This window comes from Cygnus atratus, chromosome 16 (assembly GCF_013377495.2).
Source record: "Cygnus atratus isolate AKBS03 ecotype Queensland, Australia chromosome 16, CAtr_DNAZoo_HiC_assembly, whole genome shotgun sequence".
NCBI lineage: Eukaryota > Metazoa > Chordata > Aves > Anseriformes > Anatidae > Cygnus > Cygnus atratus.
This window is the reverse complement of record NC_066377.1, coordinates 7763364-7783671: the sequence shown is the minus strand read 5'-3', so window position 1 is coordinate 7783671 and position 20308 is coordinate 7763364. Positions and strand designations below refer to the sequence as shown.

At 41.2% G+C, this 20308-nt stretch overlaps 1 protein-coding gene across 1 annotated transcript; it reads right to left on the bottom strand.

Moving 5' to 3' along the window:
- Positions 1 to 231: 231 nt before the first annotated feature.
- On the bottom strand, positions 232 to 11927 carry ZFP64 (ZFP64 zinc finger protein). Its single transcript, XM_035548435.2, has 6 exons — positions 11779 to 11927; positions 11141 to 11380; positions 9689 to 9850; positions 8423 to 8485; positions 7553 to 7804; positions 232 to 3676 (listed from the first exon to the last, which is right to left on the bottom strand). Exons 1-6 carry the CDS (start codon positions 11831 to 11833, stop codon positions 2379 to 2381), a joined length of 2070 nt encoding a protein of 689 aa, XP_035404328.1. The 5' UTR covers positions 11834 to 11927; the 3' UTR covers positions 232 to 2378.
- Positions 11928 to 20308: the final 8381 nt, after the last annotated feature.

Here is a 20308-nt window from a genome sequence, read left to right as displayed (position 1 = left end):
ACATTTTAATTCAAAGGTATCACAAAATGTTTGATCTATGCTACTACAGTGATCATTTACAACCTGGCTATCAGGGACCACACATAATAAGATCAAGCACTTACCTGTGATGCCTTTTATCTTCCAAGTGCTTTACAAGCTGTTTCAACACAGCTGTAATGATCAGGTCTGTGCTACAGGCACAACAATGAGGCATGACTTGAGAGCCACAAAACACCAATGCCAGCATTAAAATTCAGTGTCCAGGCTTTCAATTTATTGTTCTCAATGAATGTTCTGCAGCAATCTAACGTAGTAAAACCCTCCCGCCTACTTCTAATTTATTTAAAAATAGGTGTGCTAGGGACTTGGAACTGGGTCTTGTCAGCTCCAGAAATCAGTTATCTGTAGGGAAGAGATAATTAACAACAGGCAATGAACCTGTGCCACTGGAAAAGTTGGAGAACAAGGGCAGGGAATAATATACCCTGAAACACAGCTGTCGGTGAACGCAGAACTTTTACCTCTCATTTCAATACAGCATAGGGCTACAAAATAAATATTTAATAATTCCTCTTTAATTAAGCATTCATGAAGTTTCTCCTTCTAACTGATGTGTGGTCTTTTCTGACATCCCTAAGTGGAAGGGCACATTGTCAGCCAGTTCAAATCAAAGATCAGATTTTAAAACCTGGATTATTTGGATTTTTTTTTTTTAAAGAACATTAATTATGAATCAAGAATTAGGAAGGCAGAATAGATCTCCAAAAAATATTATTTCCCATAAATAATTAAGTCAGTGACACTGGAAGACTCAGATTTAAGCAACCTTTCAACAAAAGACAAAGGTCACATTTTCAAGAACAACTTGTGCTTGCAAGTCATGATTGAATTTTCCTGGACATACTGTAAAGCAGAAAGCCTCACACTGTACATAAAAGTGCATACCACACATAAAGAAGTGGTGGGGAACACCCCCAGATATGCAAAATAAAGTCCGTAAAAAGCTAAAAAAAAAATAAAATTCAAACACAAGGCCTATTCAGAAAGTGGCCCTAGTTATATAATCTTGAGTCTGTGATTCTCTGTAAGTTTTCCAAGCATGTTTCTAGCACATGAAGCTATCATTCAATGTCTTCCACTAGCAAATACTGTGAAATTTAACTTGATTTTGATTCCCCAAGATAGAATCTCAGAGCTGGTTTTGATAAGTCTCTTTCCAGACTTCACAAATATTAACAACTGTCCTTGGGATGCTGTCTGGCTGTGAATGATCACTCATTTTTGCAGATCCAGGGACCTATAAAGCTGTCTATTTTCTCAAGCTACACATTCTGTTTTTCAACTAGATAGTAGAGTAGTGATGATATTACTAGCTACCATTACAAGAATACTCATCAGAGAGGACTATAATATTGTATAATTCAAAATACAGCCCAGCATTCATTCATTAGTTTAGCAGTAAATGATGCGTGTGTCTATCTCATGATCCAATCTGAGTTAATGCTAGTGTTGCAAACCTCAGATTAGAATCTTTTTTTAATTATTATTTGGAATTGAATGAATTCGATCTTTTCCTTTTTCCCCTTTAAATTGAAAAGAACAGCACTAAAATGGAATGGACTTTTTCCACCCAAGCAACATCAAAATAAAAACAAAATTTAAGTAGTGTTTGTAAAAAATATATTTGTGGTTGTTTTGTTCTTTAAAAGACAGGTGCCTCTGACACAGATCACTGTGCCATATACATGATTTGCAATAGTGTTCTTGCTAACAAACTTAGTTATTACTGATGGACAAAATTATTTTGTCTTCTAAAAACCATCACTTGGTCTTCTGCATCAGCATTACCAGATCAAGTGTCACATGCTACCCACTTCTACTAATATTAAGCAACAGGTCCCATGACCTTCAGTAGGGCTCCATTATTGATCTGTAAGAAATGTCTACAACCAGCCAGGTTCAGTTAATCCATACATAGCATGTAATCAAAACAGACCTCACTTAAAAATATAGCTTGGAATGGCTCGGACGATTGTCTTTTGTGTATACATGAAAGTCTGCTGTGAAGATAGTTAAACGTAAGGTGAGGTTTTCTTATTTTTGCCAGCACAATACAAGAATCCTAGTCCAGGAAGCTTACTGCTTGGTGAAGCTTTCAATAGTTGCTTTGATGCTCAGATTTTATGAAGAACATAGCCTCCGATTTCAATAGAAGCACAAACATACACAACCTCTTTGCCACATATAAGGTGTATGTTTCCACGTACAGACAAGCAGAACACGTATGTGGAAGGTATTTGGCTTTGTAGGACAAATTCTGTATTCACTTATGTTCTATGCATTTCTGCTGAAATCACCAGCGCCTCCAAGGCTGAAATTTGTTAGTTTCTTTGTGACTAATCTGGTATTGAGTCTGCTGGACACAGCAAAGCTGTGTGTGGTCCACTTTGAATGATGGAGTAGGTCTGCTTAGGGGCTTCTGTGTGAGAAGATGAGAAGATAGGAGGAGGGGGAGCTGAAGTGGACACCGTGATACTCTGACCTCCATCACTAACCACAGTCACTTCTGTTGCTCCTTCTTGTATCAAAGCATTAAGGCCTTCTAAGTCAGAGCAGCTGATTCCAGAGCTGGTGATGAAAGCTTGGTTTGCTGAAGCCTCATGACTGCTGACAGGTGCAGCAGGAATCAGAGTTTGGTGTAAAGCAGTTCCATCAGTTTGATCATGGGTTGTTAGAAGAACTGCTGGTTGTGCCACAGGCACTGCTTCGCTTTGTGATATTGGAGGTGGAGGTGGTGCCAGCAAACTGACTTGGCCCAGCAGCTGCAAGCGGCTGTTGCCTGAGAGATCTTCCTGGTTCTGGCTAACTAGTGTGGGGGGCACAACATTCACTGATGCAGCCTGAACTATGCTGTTACTCTGAGGAACCTGGTGACCCACAATGATCTTGACCCTTCCCTCATTGTATGGAGAAGCCTGAGCAGCCTGAATTGGGACCTGGAGGTGACTGACAGTAATCGGGGCACTGGTCTGTCGACTGGGATCCATCTGGAGCTGCAGAACAGCCAGTTCATTATTTTTAGATCCACTGTACATACTGTGCTGCTTCTTATGACTCCTAAGAGAATCTTCTCGGACAAAGGAAGCATCACACAAATCACACTTAAATGCCTTCTTGGCATCTAATTTGGCAACTTGCCTGGAGCCACCTTGCTTTGGCCTATCTCCTTCCTTCTTCTCCACAGTTTGCTTCTTGGTCTTGACTTTGTCTCCATGAGCTTTCCTCACATGAGTAGTCAGGTTGCTCCGCTGCTTGGTATCGAAGCTGCAGAATTCACATTTGAAAGGACGATCTTTGCAGTGAATTCGCTCATGCACTTTCAGAGCTGCCTTGTTGGAACAAGAGTAGTTGCACTCCGAGCACTTCACTGGCTGCTCAGGCTGATGAGTTCTTATGTGGTGTCGAAGGCTTGTTTTGTTTCCACACTGAAACTCACACTCTGGACACTTCAGAGTATTTTCCATACTGTGTTTGATACGAATGTGTGATTTCAAGTTTCCTTTCATGGCGCACCGGACCTCACAGAACTCACATTTGTAAGGTTTCTCACCAGAATGCACACGCATGTGCCTCTTCAAGTCCGAGTTGATTTTAAATTTAGCAGGACACATCTGACACTGGAAAGGAGCATCTCCTGTCAACAAAAAGCACATTACAAATTACAGATGAGACACCAATATCCATTTTATTTCTGGGGAGACAAAAGGTCATAGTGAAACACGCACAGCCAACTTGTTGAAAATATGTTGGGAGTTTACAGGTATTTAGAAGATGCAGAGGACTTTAAGGGCACAGTATTGATCACCTGCTCTAATGTATCTGTATGCAGATTTTCCAAGAGAATGCCTAGCCACATCTATGTATTTTTTTTCCCATATTCAGATGTTCTCATTTTCTAGTTCACTTTGTAAAACTGTACAGTGTGCTCACAAAAAGCAACTGGAGTTTCTTCCTCATTTGTCCCTCTTTGGCAACAGTATGCCTCAACCAGGGTTTAAAATTCATTAAACACTGTAACAGCTGCTATATTTTTCAAGTCTAAGAAATCAACAGAAACACATGCATGTCTCAGGTCTACAGTATAAGATTTACAGTGAGATTCCAAAGTTAACTTTAAGCCTAGGTAAGTTTCAGGCTACTGCAGACAAGTAATGGGCAACAACCTCACTGCTCAACCATACAGTCCTTATTGCCTTTCTTGTACTGACATTTATTCACATGGTGAGTTAAATTAGCTGACAAGAAAAGCTGGCCTGGTTTACTTTCTGGCCTGGTTAATTCCTTGCCCTGCCTCATGTGGTGCAGCACAAATGCTATTGCTGGCACGCACAGAAAAGTAGTGAAAACTTTTGTCCAGAACGTGGGGAGTTGTATGGACAAAAGTCCGTATCTTGATGAGTGTCAGGTGGCTGCCAAATCACAGTGGTACTGCAGTTATACAGAAACGGAAGAATCACAGATACGTAAATGTAACTGCAAGAGAGAAATGGGAGACTAATGAAACATGCATGCAAGTATGGGACTCCAGGGAAATGTGTTTATACAGAGAAATAACATGCAGCTTTTGTTTTTCCAGCATTACAGCAACCAAGACATTTACATCATACCTAATAATATTCTACAGATTCAAGTAAATCTAGTATCTGTTTGTATTCACGTGGTATCAGTTCATGGTCAAACAGATACATAAAATATTCATAAGTGCATAATTTTTATGAGAGCAATCCTGACCCAAAACCTATTTGACTGAAAGTTAGGTTAAATTCTTAACTGCTAAAGCATGAAAAATGAACGTACTCATCTGTAATATCGTTAGTAGCCTGTTTATGTCAAACCACGTACACAAATAACCATTTGAACTGCCTGAATCTAAGCCACTGTTTTGCATTTTCTTTATTTGCGGGCTTGTGTCACATGTATGGTCAAAATAAGCTGTACATCTGTCAATCCATATAGTCAATAACAGCATAAAAAAAGGACTCTTTTCTGAAGTCATTGAGAAAATCTAGGGCGAACAAGCCAATCCTATTGAAAAACACCCTTTACCTTTTTCTTTAATCTAAATACACAGTTTTCTAAACTACTTGAGCATAAAGTTTAGAAGAGTTATTGTGAAAGAGAAGAACTGTGTTCCTGAGTGCTAAGCCATGCTTGGTGGAGGGAGGAGACAGAGTGTATTTGTTTAACAAGCCTTTTCTTCTTTAAGAAAACCACAAATAGTTATTTTATAAGTTAATATTTCATACAATTCTTACAGCTATGACAATAGCTGTATGGTTTTGCGTAGTTTTCTTATCCAGCTACATATGTCATAGGTTTAGCTGCATATTTTTCATATGAAGTTGTGGCCTACTGTGCTAATCCATGTATCTGTTTAATAATAGAGATACATAGCGTATTATCTATATTAAACAGATTTTTATTAATGAAGATGCACTGTTTGCTCATCTAGTTTATTTTACAGTCACAGCTGCATACTCTGCCATGAAATTTTTATCTACTTCACTGATGAAGGCATTGTATGTATTTCAATGGCTTAATTTTCACATACTGCATAGCACAATAAGAAAAAGAATTAGTAATTTTATTGAATAGAGCAAAGACCGTTCTGTTTACTTTAAGAGTGGTTTATTACTTGTTTCTTTAAATTTCTGTTCATTTATTATTAACGCTGACAGAATCAAACAAAAAAGAGTGTCTGATCCTGGAATTAAAATTAACAATTTTAATAGTACTTCTACTCAAATTAATAGGAAACAGCTCTTCAGATGACTAGTTCAAGTAATGTCATGTAGATGATGTGACTCTGAGCAATGTAAATTACATTCACCTCCTACAGAATGACTAATTTTATTGTAGTAAGGAATGTATTCTAGAAACCAGTCTTACTTTTCTCCTAAAATTGGCTGTGTGCATAACAGCTTTTTAACCTAAAAAGGATGAAATGATTACTGTCTAAATTCTTGTGCCTCCTTTCAGTTAATCAAAAAAGCTTCTTTTTAAAAAACAACAAAAGGATTTAATTTCAGAGAAATGGAAGAGACGAGCAAACTAAAGCCTTGCTTGAATTTCAGCATAACCTCGTTTGCTTAAGATGCAACAGAATGATTTGCTAAAAAGAAAGAAGGCGGCCTAAAAACCCTTTCCAACTATCACAATATTTAATGGAACAAAAATCTAACTCTACTGGGAATGCATGAGTATCATCATTCAGAGGTTCTCCCACGGCCAAATTCAAAGCATACCTGTCCACGTTCATAAACGCAAACACACGCACACTCCTACATTCCATGTGGAAAACTCAACACCAAATTCTGTAACTGCTGTGTTTACTAACAGCTACCTTCTCATAACACCCCTTACTATTTTGACTGACCATCATGTCTTCTTGTACAGCAACAGAAAGAAGGAAGCTTGTAAAACAACTGCCTGACAATCCTGCCTGTTCCATCACAGCAGACTTGTGAAGTATAAAAGATTCTCTTCTGCTAGAGACATTGGTTTAACCCTCCCCTCCTTCACAATGCACAAGGGATTTATTTCTTTTACCTGTTTGAAATAAATCCCATCTTGCACACATCTGAACTAATGTTGTTTAGTACTTGAATTCCAAATCAGATGCACGATAGGTTCAAAGCTAATCTATTAATCAATGAACCATAACCACCTTGCAGCTAATATTCACAGAACTAATCAAGTATATAGAAGACAACACACAAACCTAAACCTGGAGTAGATGAAAAACAACCTACAGAGAAAATTGTACAAAGACAACTGTACAACAGTATCTTTATGGCAAAACTCTTACAGAAACAACCTAAGTGAGAAGTCTAATTAAAAGGAAACCAAACAGATAGTGTAAGTATAAAACAATACAATGTTTATACGCCTGGAGGCTAAAGTTTTCTATCCACAGAACAAATACGATATGGGAAAAATATAGTTCCAACTGATCATACTCCACAGTTAACATCCATTAGCCTGAACGGGGAAGGCACCACAAAGAAAGGTCAAAAAAGGTGCAACTTAAATTGCTAATTACTTGCAAGTTTACTAATGAGATATAAATTAAATTACGCATCTTAAGTTTCCGCTGACACAACTAGTTTAACTATAATTTCAAAGTTCAAAAATAATTTCAGTGTTTCTTATATGGTGGACCAGACTTGAGAAACACAGATAAGACCCTAGACGCTCTCAAGGATCTAATTATTTATTGATTTATTAAGTTCTATTGGTTTAAGAACATCTTAACAGGCAGTTCCAAAGTCAGTTTAAAAGAACAACTACTAAGAGTCAGATCTGTCTTCCAATTGCTTCTAGGTATTTTCAGGAGAGCTGTCTTGCCCTACTAGATTATATGCCCAAGAGACTGAGAGAAGCCAGATGCCTAAATGCTTCTGAGAATTCAAGTAGGCACCTCCTGGCATCTTAACACACTGTATACCTTTTTAAAATCCTCCAAATGGCTTCCAAATTTTTACAGACCTACATTTTGCTATAAGCTCACCTGTGTGGGATCTGAGGTGCACAGTTAGCTGGCTAGAGTTGCGGCTTGCATAAGGACAGATTTGGCATTTAAAAGGACGCTCATTGGAGTGAATGCGCTGGTGCTTGTTGAGACTGCTGCTGTCAGCAGCTGCATAGTCACAGTGTTTACATTTGTAAGGCTTCACGCCAGTATGGGACCGCATGTGCATCTTCAGTTTATCTTTGCGACTAAAACATTTGTTACAAACATCACATTTATGGGGCTTGTCTCCTGAAAAAAACAAACAAACAAAAAACAAACAAGACAGCATCAATACATGAAGAATTTTTGCATCATAAAGATGTTACTAAATAACAAACAAGCAAACAAAAAACACTAAACACTTTAATAGCAATGTGGCCAGTTTTCAAAAACTGGATATAGGATTTCAGCTGACAGCCAGTCAGCTAAGGCTCCAAAAGGCTGCATATGCAAGTGCAGAAAGTTGAGGCGGCCTTTTGGCACAGTCTCCCCTTAGAACTCTGAATTAGTGTTTTGGGGGATGGCAGGTGAACTGTTGAAATCACTGTTTGATATCAAAGGCAAATTAAGTTTACACACCACCACACTACACCCTGATAAGCACATGGTCTGCATCTATGAAGTTCGACAGTGCCTTAACGTATGTAAAGTGCTCATGTTTCACAGCTGTGAGTGGTATGACCCAGTTGGGCCGTAGGTTACCAAAAAAGGCAATTCCCTAGGCACTAAGAACTAAACCTCCAGTATATACATATACTTGTATAACTTATCTGATTTATCTGTAGATGTTATTTTGTAGGAAAACTCTTTTTAGCAGGAAGCCAGAAAGGAAACCAACCAAAAATAAAATATAGCGACTATGTAAACCTGTGTGGGTTCGCAGATGACGTTCCATATCCTTCATACCATAGGAAGTCTTGAACTGGCAACCTGACAGCAGTAAGATTAAGAAAAGAACACCATTAAATTAATGGAAAATCTAACAAAATAACAACAACAACAACAACATACTATGATATTAGATGAGGCCCTGGGCAACCTGATATAGTGGGTGGCGTTCCTGCCTCTGGCAGGGGGGGTTGGAACTAGATGATCTTTAAGGTCCCTTCCAACCCGAGCCATTCTATGATTCTGGGCATTAGGTTTCTTCTCAATAAGATTTTCTTTAAAATTCAGTATTTACAAAAAACAAATTCCCCATCTCATTTCCTTACAATTGCTTAAAACTGGCTTACCTATGAACTTTAGTTTTCTGATGCTTCCCCAGGGAGGCAATTCCTCCTCTACATTACCATTTTCCGTAAGTCTTTCTGTAAGCTTTGAAACAAGTTCTCTGCACTCTCTGCCTAGGATTTGAGATGCATTTTAAAATACACAAGGGATGCAGAGGTATCTAATTAATTCCACATATGATTTCAAGTTAACAAGTAACAGCCCACCATTCAGGAACTCTGCCCAAGCAGAAAGCGTTACAAGTTTAAAGCCCAGAAATGAATGCCACACATTTAAGTGTGCCTTTCAAGTGAAGGCAGGCTACCAAAAGAGAGCCTGCAACTTCTGTTCCCATCAATGATCACTACTCATCTAGATGGCTGTCTCCACACATTTATTGCATATTGAATGATTTTTACTCATTAAGGTCTCCACATACTTTGGTTCAAACTATCATCATAGAATCATAGAGCGGTTTGGGTAGAAGGGACCTTAAAGGTCATCTAGTTCCAACTCCCCTGCCATGGGCAGGGACATCTTTATACACAAGCTAACTGATCAAAGACAAAGCATATAATGCAAAATGCACATATAAAATTTTTTGCATGCAACAATGGCAGCTGGTAAAAAGGAAACCTGACTCTGCCCTTCAACAGCAACGGCTGTATGCACAGGCCAGTGTCAATATGCAAGCCCACTGGAGCATCACCAGGGTATGTCACCGTATAGGACCAAAGTCTAAGGACGTGCAAAATCAATAGCAAAACTACTACTGATGTCAATGGTAGTATACCACACCCTTTGTTGGCTGCCCTCTAAGTTTCATGCATCTTAAGTGCTTAAGACAGACAGACCCACTTTGTAGATAACTATACCAATTTTATCAATGTTATAATGAAGACAACATAATCCACATCTTACCTGGATAGCAACAGTTTAGTTTCTTCTGTGTAAGCGAGGAAGTCGATTTTCTTGAACGTGCTTTTGGTGGTGTAGAGACAATAGCAGCAGTTGGAGGCTCACTGCTCTCGCTAGGCAGGTATGTTTGATAGCCATGCTCAAAAACAAACTCTGGTGCAGAAACTAAACACATAAAACAGCTCAGTTTGATAACATTAGCTTGTCCAGTCAGTAAAACCTTTCTAATTACTTTCCATCTCATAAACTACTCCTCTACTCCGTTTTCTTTTCCAGCAAGACTTTTCTTCCTGGCTTCTTATTGATATGGGGGAGTTGGAAGAAGAAAGGCATTTCTCTCCCTTGCTATCCTGCCATCAGATGAAAACCCTGTAAAGACCACATGAGCAATGCTGAGATTCATATGACCCTACATAGGCCCACTTGTCTCCCTGTTTGAATCCTATCTGACTGCATTGTTAAAACATTCTGCTTCTTCTGAAGCCTGTCCAGGTCTTCCATTAATAAAGTTCTCTTTGGTTTTCAACACTGGCTAATATTGTCAAAAAGGCATCATGTAAATAAATAAATAAAAAAATTAAAACGTTCAGCTTCTTTCAACTATACTGTTTTTAACTATTACTCATAACGGGTAAAACTTTGTCAGGCAAAGTCGCAGCTTTTAAATCAATTAAATGTTACACCCCAAAAGGGCAGAAGGATATAATTGCCCTCATTTTAAAGATGAGTAAATACGAAGCACAAGAGTGACTCATCCAAAACCCACACTGAGTTGAGGGATTATAATACAAAAATTCCTGGAAGTGAGCCCTGAATTCATTTTGCTTCACTGCTCTTTCAGATTTGCTGTCCTAATCTATCTGTACAACTTTAAAATCAAGTAATTTGAATTTTAGTAAAATCCCAGACCAAGGTAAAACAAAACTTAACAATATATAGGAGGGCAAATCTGCATACATTGAACAAAATTGTAGTTTTATTTACATGTTTGTGGGATCAGGACCTTACTTCAGCCTTCGCATACACAGAAATTTTGAGTAATATTTTTTTCTGCCAATTACTTGTGGGAGCAATGTTAGGGAATGCAGTGTTCTCACATAAAAGGGCCTGGATTAGAGCCCGACAGCAATTCTGAGTCTGTTTCTCATCAAAAACACTCTTAAAAAATAAAATGCATAGCAATTTAATTACTTTTCCTAAGTATTGACAATTTTAATTAGTTTGCACAACTTGGTTATACAACATGTTAGAGTTACTGTAAGTGAACTCGTATCTCAATTACATATCTGTTGCCACACCAAAACCACAGCTGCACACCACTCGTTTTCTTCCCTCCTTTGCACAAATATGACAACTAATGTGACCAGTTTGTTCACCTTAGTGTGATGGGGACACGTGCAGGGAGCAATGTAACGCTGCTTTGCACGAGCAGAGTGCTCTGAAGCACCGCGATACCTGTGATGGTTTGGGTCTCCGAGGTGATGGTCCTGGCCGTGGTTTGTGCCTGTGTCGAGGGCACCGTTTCCTCTGACACAAACTGGACCGTGCTGGTGGCCCCAGCTGCCGCACTCGTGAGCTGGCAACCGCTCTGCTTGTGCGCAACGAAGGCATCGAGGTTGTTGAACTGCTGCTTGCAGATGCCACAGATGTGGATGTCCGGGGTGAGCTCCACCAGCACCGTGGTGCCTCCTGGAACTGGAACGACAGCAGAAGGGGCAGTGATTCTGTGATTCTATGACTCTAAGGAGACCAGCACCCCCGGCACTTGGCGCCCGGGGTCCCCAGGGGCGGAGCTGCCCGCTGCGGCCCATGCCCATGCCCATGCCCATGCCCGCGGCCACGTTCCCCGCAGGCCCCGGACCCCCTGGGGGGTCCTGGGGGGTCCTGCCCATGCCCAGCCCGGGCCCCGCAGCCCCTGGGCGCTCACCCAGATTCCCGGGTTCCCCCCCAGCCAGGTTCCCGGGCTCCTCCGCTCCCGCCTCGCTTCTTGCGCTACTCAGGTTTCGGGGCCTGCCCGGGCCCCGGTTCGAGCCGGCTTCCGCCTCGCCGGCCCCGGAGCGCGCATAACCCGCCCGGCGCGCAGCGCCACTTACACTGCACGGGGCCCGGGAACGCCGGCGCCGCCCCCGCCCCGCCGCCGGGGTTCATGGCGGCAGCGAGCCCCGCACGCCGCCTCCACCACCTGCCAAGGGCCTTATTACCGGCGGGGAACCTCCCCCCCGCGCCTCTCGGCGGCCGAGCGGCGGCGGATGTGGAGGGGCCGAGCATGCTCAGTGGAGGCGGCGAGGTTGCGGCTGCCCTCACCTGCCGCCGCGCTCAGGGCTCCCTCATGTCACCCCTTTACAACAGCACCGTGCTCGGCTCCTTGGGCTTTTCTTCAGCCCGATCGTTCCTGCCCCCCGTAACGGCCTGCATGGGCCTCATGAGCCCGGACTCCGGGCCCTGGCGAAGCCGCCAGTGAAGCCTTAGTGCTGAGGCAGCTGCGCTGCGCAGCCGTGTCCATGAGGCACAGGTGGCTCGTGTGAGCCAGCCCTACCTCCTGGCGAGGCCATCGTCCGGAGCCGGGCTTTTTTGTGTCTGGCAGGGCGTGTGTCAATTTGGAAATGCGCATTTGGAAATAAGGCAGGGCAGGTGCTAGAATTACGGTTCAAGGTAGTCTTTCAGTTTTGGCTATCTCACTTCAGTCATGTGCCTAGTCACAGAAACATAGAATATCCTGAGTTGGAAGGGACCTACAAGGATCACGATCCCAAGTCCTGGCTCCACACAGGACCACCCAAAAATCAGGCCCTGTGTCTGACAGTGTTGTCCGAATCATAGAATATCCTGAGTTGGAAGGGACCCACAAGGATCATCGAGTCCAACTCTTGGCTCCATAAAGGGTCTACCCAACAATTCAGACCACATAACAAAGCATAGTCCAAATGCTTCTTAAACTCGGACAGGCTTGGTGCCATGACTACATCCCTGTGGAGCCTGTTACAGTGCCTGACCACCCTCTCAGTGAAAAATGTTTTCCTAACACCCGGCCTGGCCCTCCCCTGTCACAGCTCCATGCCTTTCCCTCAGGAATAAAGTGGTGTCCCCCAGGGGTCGCTATTGGGGCTTGTCTTGTTTCCTATCTTTATTGATGACCTAGATGAGGGGATTGAGTGTACCCTCAGTAAGTTTGCAGACGACACCAAGTTGGGAGGTAGTGTTGATCTGCCTGAGGGTAGGGTGGCCCTTCAGAGGGATCTGGATAGGCTGGACTGCTGGGCTGAGGTGAATGGGATGACGTTCAACAAGGCCAAGTGCTGGGTCCTGCACTTTGGCCACGATAACCCCACGCAGCAGTATAGGCTTGGGGCAGAGTGGCTAGAAGACTGTGAAGAGGAAAGGGACCTGGGAGTATTGACTGATGCTCAGCTGAACATGAGCCGGCACTGTGCCCAGGTGGCCAAGAAGGCCAATGGCATCCTGGCCTGTATTAGAAATAGTGTAGCCACCAGGAGCATGGAGGTGATCATCTCCCTGTACTCAGCTCTGGTGAGGCCGCACCTCGAGTACTGTGTTAAGTTTTGGGCACCTCACTACAAGAAAGGACAACAAAACTGGTGAGGGGCCTGGAGCACAAGTCTTATGAGGAGCGGCTGAGGGAGCTGGGGTTGTTTAGTCTGGAGAAGAGGAGGCTCAGGGGAGACCTCATTGCACTCTACAACTTCCTGAAGGGAGGTTGTGATGATGAGGGGGTCGGCCTCTTCTCCCAGATAACTAATAATAGGACTCGAGGAAATGGCCACAAGTTGTGCCTGGGGAGATTTAGATTAGATATCAGGAAAAACTTGTTCTCTCAAAGAGTGGTCAGGCACTGGAACGGCCTACCCAGGGAGGTGGTGGAGTCACTGTCCCTCGCAGTGTTCAAGAATCACCTGGATGAGGTGCTACGAGATGTGATTTAGTAGCTTAGTGGTGACAGGAGGACAGTTGGACTAGATGGTCTTGTAGGCCCTTTCCAACTCTGTTTTTCTATGATTTTTCTATGAGGGAGCTGTAGGCCACCATGAGGTCTCTGCTCAGCCTGCTCTGCTCTGGGCTGAACAAACCAAGGGACCTCAGCTGCTCCTCATATGTCCTCTCCTCTAGACCTTTCCCCATCTTTGTAGCTCTCCAATAGTTTCACATCCTTCTTAAACTGTGTTGCCCAAAGCTCCACACAATACACAAAGTGAGGCCGCACCAACGCAGAGTAGAGTGAGGCAGTCACTTCCCTCGAAGTGACTACTTCTGGGTAGAAGTGCCATGCTTCGTGCACAGTGTTAGTCCTCATGCAAAACCATGTACTGCGAGATTGCTGATTGTTAGGACAACACTGCAGTACCTGCTGAGAACCAAACTGGTTGCATGGTTATCATCGCAAGAAAACCATCCTTCATGTATACATCTCCCGTTTTACAGGCCGTTTGTCCTCCCCAAGCCCTCACCTGTCCTTCAGTCATGTTCACCCCACATCTCAAAGACAAACCTAACTTAATATCATTTATACAGCCCAATAAGAATGTGTTGCCCACTGCAGTTACTGGAAAGCCTCTTCATTTGCATGGATTTCTGGATGTAGGCCTAAATGTCCATTACAGGCAGTCGGTGTTCCTTGTACTTAGGGCTGTAGAAAACTTTCCTCTAAGATGACACCATTTTTAGGGGGGTGGGGTGGGGATGGGGGTAGGGGTGGTAAAGGGGGGTGTTAACTTTTTTTTTTATTACTTTATTTATTTATTTTTCTATTTATTTATTTTTATTTGAAGCGCAGCCTTTAGTGGTTTGCTGCAACAAACTGGCTCAGCTGTTTTGGAGTGCCACATTATTGAAATGTTGCTTTGTCCTGTATTAAAAATGCAGTTATTCAAGGAAGACTCACTTCACTGTATGTACACTAAGTAGAAAATGGAAATTTGGAAGTCAGGTAGCTTTTAGTTCTGGTAGATTCCTTTTGCTACTTAAATTTCACCAAGCTGAAAGAAACAAAAAAATATATTTGCTTGTGGTCACTAAAGGATCAGTGTTTGGCAGCTGTAGTCTCTGATGGACACAATCCATCCAGGCATGCTTTGCATCCAGTTCAGGCTCCTGACACCTTCAAACTTGTGTTAGACACCAATGTTTCTTCTGTGCTCTGTGTGCTCCATCTAGCAGTAGGGAGGAAAACACCTGGTGATAAGAGCATAAAGCTGCTGCAGGAGCAGGATGGACTAACAGGGGTAACTGAAGATCGCGTAATACAGTTGAAGATAAGTGGGAAAAAAAAAAAACAAGTATTAATTCTGGTATTTCCTTGCGAGTTTGATTTTGCTACTGAACAATTTTATAGCTGTGTGGGTGTAACCGTGTAGACGTAAACGTGTAATGAATACACATTCATTAATAAAATAGTTTGCACAGGCACTGAACATACTCAGAATTTCAGATGCCAGTTCATATTACAGTTGAAGTTTTATTTTCCTGGGAAAGCGGTGTCCGCTTGACATTTCCGTTGACCCATTTTGCCAAAACAATATAGCACAGACATGGGATTGTTAGGGGGCCAAGATAAGACACAAAAGGTGATAATCCTAGTTCCGGCCTTTGAAACCTGCTAACTGTGTTCAATAGCACATCATAGCGCTGGATGCAAAGATCAAATTTATCTCAGTTCAAGACCTCGCGTATATTTTAATCCAATTTTAGATTTAAATTTTGATAAATACATTAAAATACTAAAGAAAAAGGAAACCAAATGAACACCACACAATGCGTATTGAACGTGGAACATTACTAGCAGCTTCAAAATTTATTCAGAAACACCTTCTCCCCTGAAATAATAAAAATTAAGGAGTTTACATTGATTCAGGAAATACAGATGGCTTTATGTTAGCATGACTACACAGCCAGTACCTACAAAGTATAGCACAGAAATAGGAATCTGGTCAGTGCTGTTGAGACTGTTTTGGGAGTATATCCAAAAGAAATCACAGCTTTGAGTAAGAGCAATCAACCTGAATCTATTTTTCCACAGTGCAGACAGAGCTGTAGAACAGAAAGCTGAATTTTAACTCATTTTGCTGTTTTTTCCAGAACACCATGACCCATTTCCAAAGCTGACAGAGTGACTGCCTGTCTGTCTATCCACCAATTATAGTTGCAGTCACAGGTGTATTTTGGAGTATAGCATAACTTATTTTAATCTATTTCTCCCTTGGTTTAATGCCTTTTCATTAGAATACAAGCCTACTTGACTTGATTAGAAAAGAATAGTCATTGTCTTTTGTTAAAAGTGAATTTTCACTCATCCAAGGACCTGTAATGACAGTTAGGCAGGCTATGTGCCCCCTTTTGATTGCCAGAACAAATACAGCAGGGTAAGAGCACTGCAGCTGTACTTGCTGATGTACTTGCTGTTTCAGACTGGGTGTCAGGGTAACAGTATTTATTTAATTGATACATGAATGATCTGAGGTTGCACTACATTCAAATACGAATGACTGTGTCTGGTGTGCTACCAGCTCTTTTAGAAACATTTGCTTTGTTTTTCCATCGGACACTTGAAGAAATATGTTAACTTAAGGGAAAAGATTCAGAGCTAAATATACTGCTAACTGGCATCTGAAAGAGGAATTCCCTCCACCCCCTTCCACCATTCATTCCAGCTATCTTGCAGAAAGTGCTTGGTCAGTAGCAAAGCAAACTGCTTAGCTCCCTGTGTTGGCAAGGGCTGAAGGCAATTGGAAGTGCTCAGTCTTGGACTGCTTGTGCATTGTTCTTCCCATCTCTGGTATTTCCCAGAATGCTGCAATACAGCTTGGCTGGGAATTTTCTGACTTTTTTTTCAGTGGGGGAAGAGGAGGTGTGGCCAAATGAACACTTTCCGTACGGCCATTAGAATTTTGGTGACGTCTGTGTTGGGAAGAGTTTTTCAGGTCCACGGAGCTACATGAGGTTTAAACTAGAGGGGGACAGTCACCTGCATGAGAATAACCGGTAGCTTGCAATGCTGGTGCCTGCGGTTCAAGTCCTTGGCCTTTTTTTCCCTTAGGGGAATACTAACTGTCCAATCACTCTCTTTGGCCTTTGTTTTGCTTTTGCTTTACCTGTATGGTTAGAAGAAGGAGGAGAAAAAAAAGCAGTCAATAGGCATTGATGAACATAATACAGACTGTGAAATATTTAAAAAAAATGCCTAATTTTTCCAAATAACATCTACCATCTGATCCACTGCTGTTTACAAAGAACTCCTGACATATGGCACCTGCAAATATAATTCTGTAAGGACCCACCTCTAAAGATATTGGACTGACAGCTATATCACCTTGCCGCATAAGGCCTTCACAGTGAAACGTTCTCAGAAGCACATGTGGTTGTGCATACCATGACTTGCAGAGATACCAGTTATCTAGTGCACATTTACACTGGGAGCTCTTTGAGGCTGGCACTGCTCACTGCCTTGTGTTTCAGCAGTACTTAGCCCAATAAAGGCTCGATTCGGGCTTTGGCATGAACATGGACAGCATCATTATTATCTTATTAATAACTAATAACACTTACAGATCAGGACTTTATTGAACGATGTTCTGGACAGAGTTTTCATTTCACTGGATGAGGATTGATGTCTGGGAGTATAACATTGTGCTGAGCACTTGAGTCATCGAGCAGAGCTCAGCTGAGATCACACTTGACACTATTTCCAGCCTTTAAGGCATAAATCAGTATGCATGTGTAATCTTCGTCACCCTTAACCTGACTGAAATGAAAATACTGCACTGCTTCAGGCTGCCTACAAGTGCAGTGCAAGCAAACAAGGCCCAGAAAAGACAAATGTCAATCATGAGAGAAAAAGAAAAAATCAGACAGAGGCGCAAAAAAGTCAGGCCTCATCAGAGACTCCGAGATAGACATTTCCGGGCACTGCACTGGACAGATATGGCCTGAACGCTCTCCTGGAGACAGACATTTATGTACGACAAGAAATATGTAGACTTCTACCTTCACACAGCGTTTCCATCCAGCCCCCTGTCGTCTGAGATCACACAGGGGCAACGTATCCTACCTTACAAGTTCAGAGAAAAAGAAAAACCCTAACTTATTGAAGTAATGGGAAGAGAGCTATCAGTTGCCTAGACAGGAGAGAAATAGAGAAAGCCCTTTAAAATATTACACCATTTATTGTTTCGTTTGCCTTTCACACAGGCTGCAGGAGAATAGTTTTAAAAGAAAAAAAAAACAACAAAAAACAACACACAATAGAAAGCAGGGGTATAAAAAGTATAAACAAAGGACAACATACCAATAAGATGTGAAAAAAAAACCAACAGTACTGCAAGAAAAGAATATAAACTTGGTTCTAAGCTTGCGGTCACTGAAGAGGGAAAGCTTCTCTCTCTTGAAGGCCATGGTGCAAAAACATCGCAAGTGAGATTGGAATGCGGCCTAGGGGACAGATGAAAAAAAATAATTGTAAATTGTAATTAAAAAATTCAGACATGGAAGATGGAGACAAATGAAGGGTGGATTTAGAGAAAAAAAACAACAGCCAATTAAAATAACTTAAAGATTCAAAAACCAATTTTTAGCATTTCATAATTATATTGATGGATAATGACATACACAGCAACATAAATCCACTGAGCTCAAATTAATTATGTTAAAATAATAGGTAATCTGTCTCTGTGTTGATAACATAATTATGATGATGTTTTTCAAATGTTTTAAAATAATGTCATTTCAACTCATAATGCACAGTAGGTATTTTGCTGTTTAACGTATTAGCTATTTATACAATATTTTCAATGTCATTGCTTTCCTCTACAATAAATAAAGTCTAAATAATCAGCTAGTACCTTAAGATATTTCTTACTGCTGTAGGAGCTGTAAAATAACTCAAAATGAAAATATTATTCACCGAAATAGCACATTGACAACTGTGATTAAGCCTCAATTGAATCCTGTAGCAAAACAGAAATACATTTTTATGTTGAGATGTCTAGTTAGTCTTTGTCAGAAACCAGACCTAAATCCACAAAGGGAAAATTTTAAGGGTTTTATGGGGTTAACCATGCAACTGCATTTCAACATCTGTCCCACAGTGGAAAATACACAGCTATGATCAGAAAAGTTAGCTATATTGTTTCAGTAATGAATTCAGTTTCTCAGGGAATTTCTGATTATCTGCAGTTGCTTCTCAGCATAAATTGTCCGTTTCCTATGCCTGGCAGCCTTGGTTTGCACAAGCTCCTTGTTCAGATGCCGTGCGCATGATGGATGTGTGGCAGGGTGCGAGAACAAATGACCAGTTGCATCAGTGGACGTGTACCTAAGCCGGGTGCGTGGGCAGCCTTTGGTGGCCTGGGTTTTTGTGTGTGAAAATACTGTTCTGATATTCGGCTTTGATTATCCTTAAGGAAATGTTTTGTGCCTTTTTTTTTTTTTTTTTTTCCTGAGAGTTGCATAGACTTTAGGTTTTTGCTGATTTGGAGTATCCCTAAACTATTCTACATTCGAAACTTTATTTATTTATTTTCAAAATCTATTATATGTAATTCAATTTTTTCTTTGCAAGTTGTTTCTTGGCAGTACTTGCCTTTCCTTCCTGTTCCTCTCATCTCTTTACATTTCTGTTTCTTCTTTATTTTTTTTTTTCTAAATACAAATTGGTTTTTATCATCCTCCGAACAAACTTTTAAAGCAAACTTATTATGGTGATGCATATGCCACATCTGAAAATAAACTAGTTAATTTGTGGAATTTATTTCAGCACATTCTGTACAAATATAAAAGTACAGTAAAACTCCGCTGGGATAAACATGATAACAAATAAATGCAGAATCTAACATTGTACAGCTCCAGTCTAATATTTAGTCATTTTTATTATTATATTTGGGTTAAAAATGGAAAGCAACACCAGCAGAGGGACTCCCTTGATACTCAGTGGAGTTTTGCCTGCTCCCTAGCAGGGCATAGAGGTAATTTTATTCTAGAAGCTTTTGAATGCTTTACAAGTAATAGAAACCAAGTGGGAAAAGCATATTCCATATTTTAGTTCTGACATTCTCATAGAAAAGAATATATAAAAAAAAATTAAAGATTCAAAATACTTGCCTGTGATTCAGTACCTAAAGACTTTCTGGTGTTTTTCAGAATTCCCTTGAGACCTATAAATGCTTCTGAGCTAGAAGTACCCATTGTAGCTATAGTCACTTATGCCACTTTATCAAACTAACGAGCCATTGAGTGATGCTATTCCCAGGTTCAACTCTACTGGGGAGGGAAAGTAGAAAACAAAACTGAAATTTAGACAGAATGGAATTCCTAAGAGCCAGGACAACTAGAATTTATTAATTCATACACTCCAAAGCTTACCAAAAATAATAATCTTCTTTCAGTTTTTGTCTATAAATCTTACCATCTTTCACAAAGTCTGTGCATATAGAAAAGACTGCAGAATTTCAGTACAGGCAATGCCTATCAATTTGCTCAAAACACCTTTACTGTGTTTCCCCTTCTCACAACCACAGTTTGTGCAAAGGGCTACGAAAGAGGAATGTTTTACTGTCAGATGACAGGAGGAAGAACTTCTGCTTAAATCTTAGCTAGTAAAGATAAACTTTTCCAACT

What these genes read in the sequence shown, in the direction of transcription:
- ZFP64 (XM_035548435.2), bottom strand. Translation starts at nt 11,833, where the DNA reads ATGAACCCCGGCGGCGGGGCGGGGGCGGCGCCGGCGTTCCCGGGCCCC. An exon ending in GGAGACCCAAACCATCACAG is followed by an intron (nt 9,851 to 11,140) that starts GTATCGCGGTGC and finishes TTATGTGTTTAG; the next exon opens with TTTCTGCACCAGAGTTTGTT. An exon ending in TCATCTGCGAACCCACACAG is followed by an intron (nt 7,805 to 8,422) that starts GTTTACATAGTC and finishes TGTTTTTTTCAG; the next exon opens with GAGACAAGCCCCATAAATGT.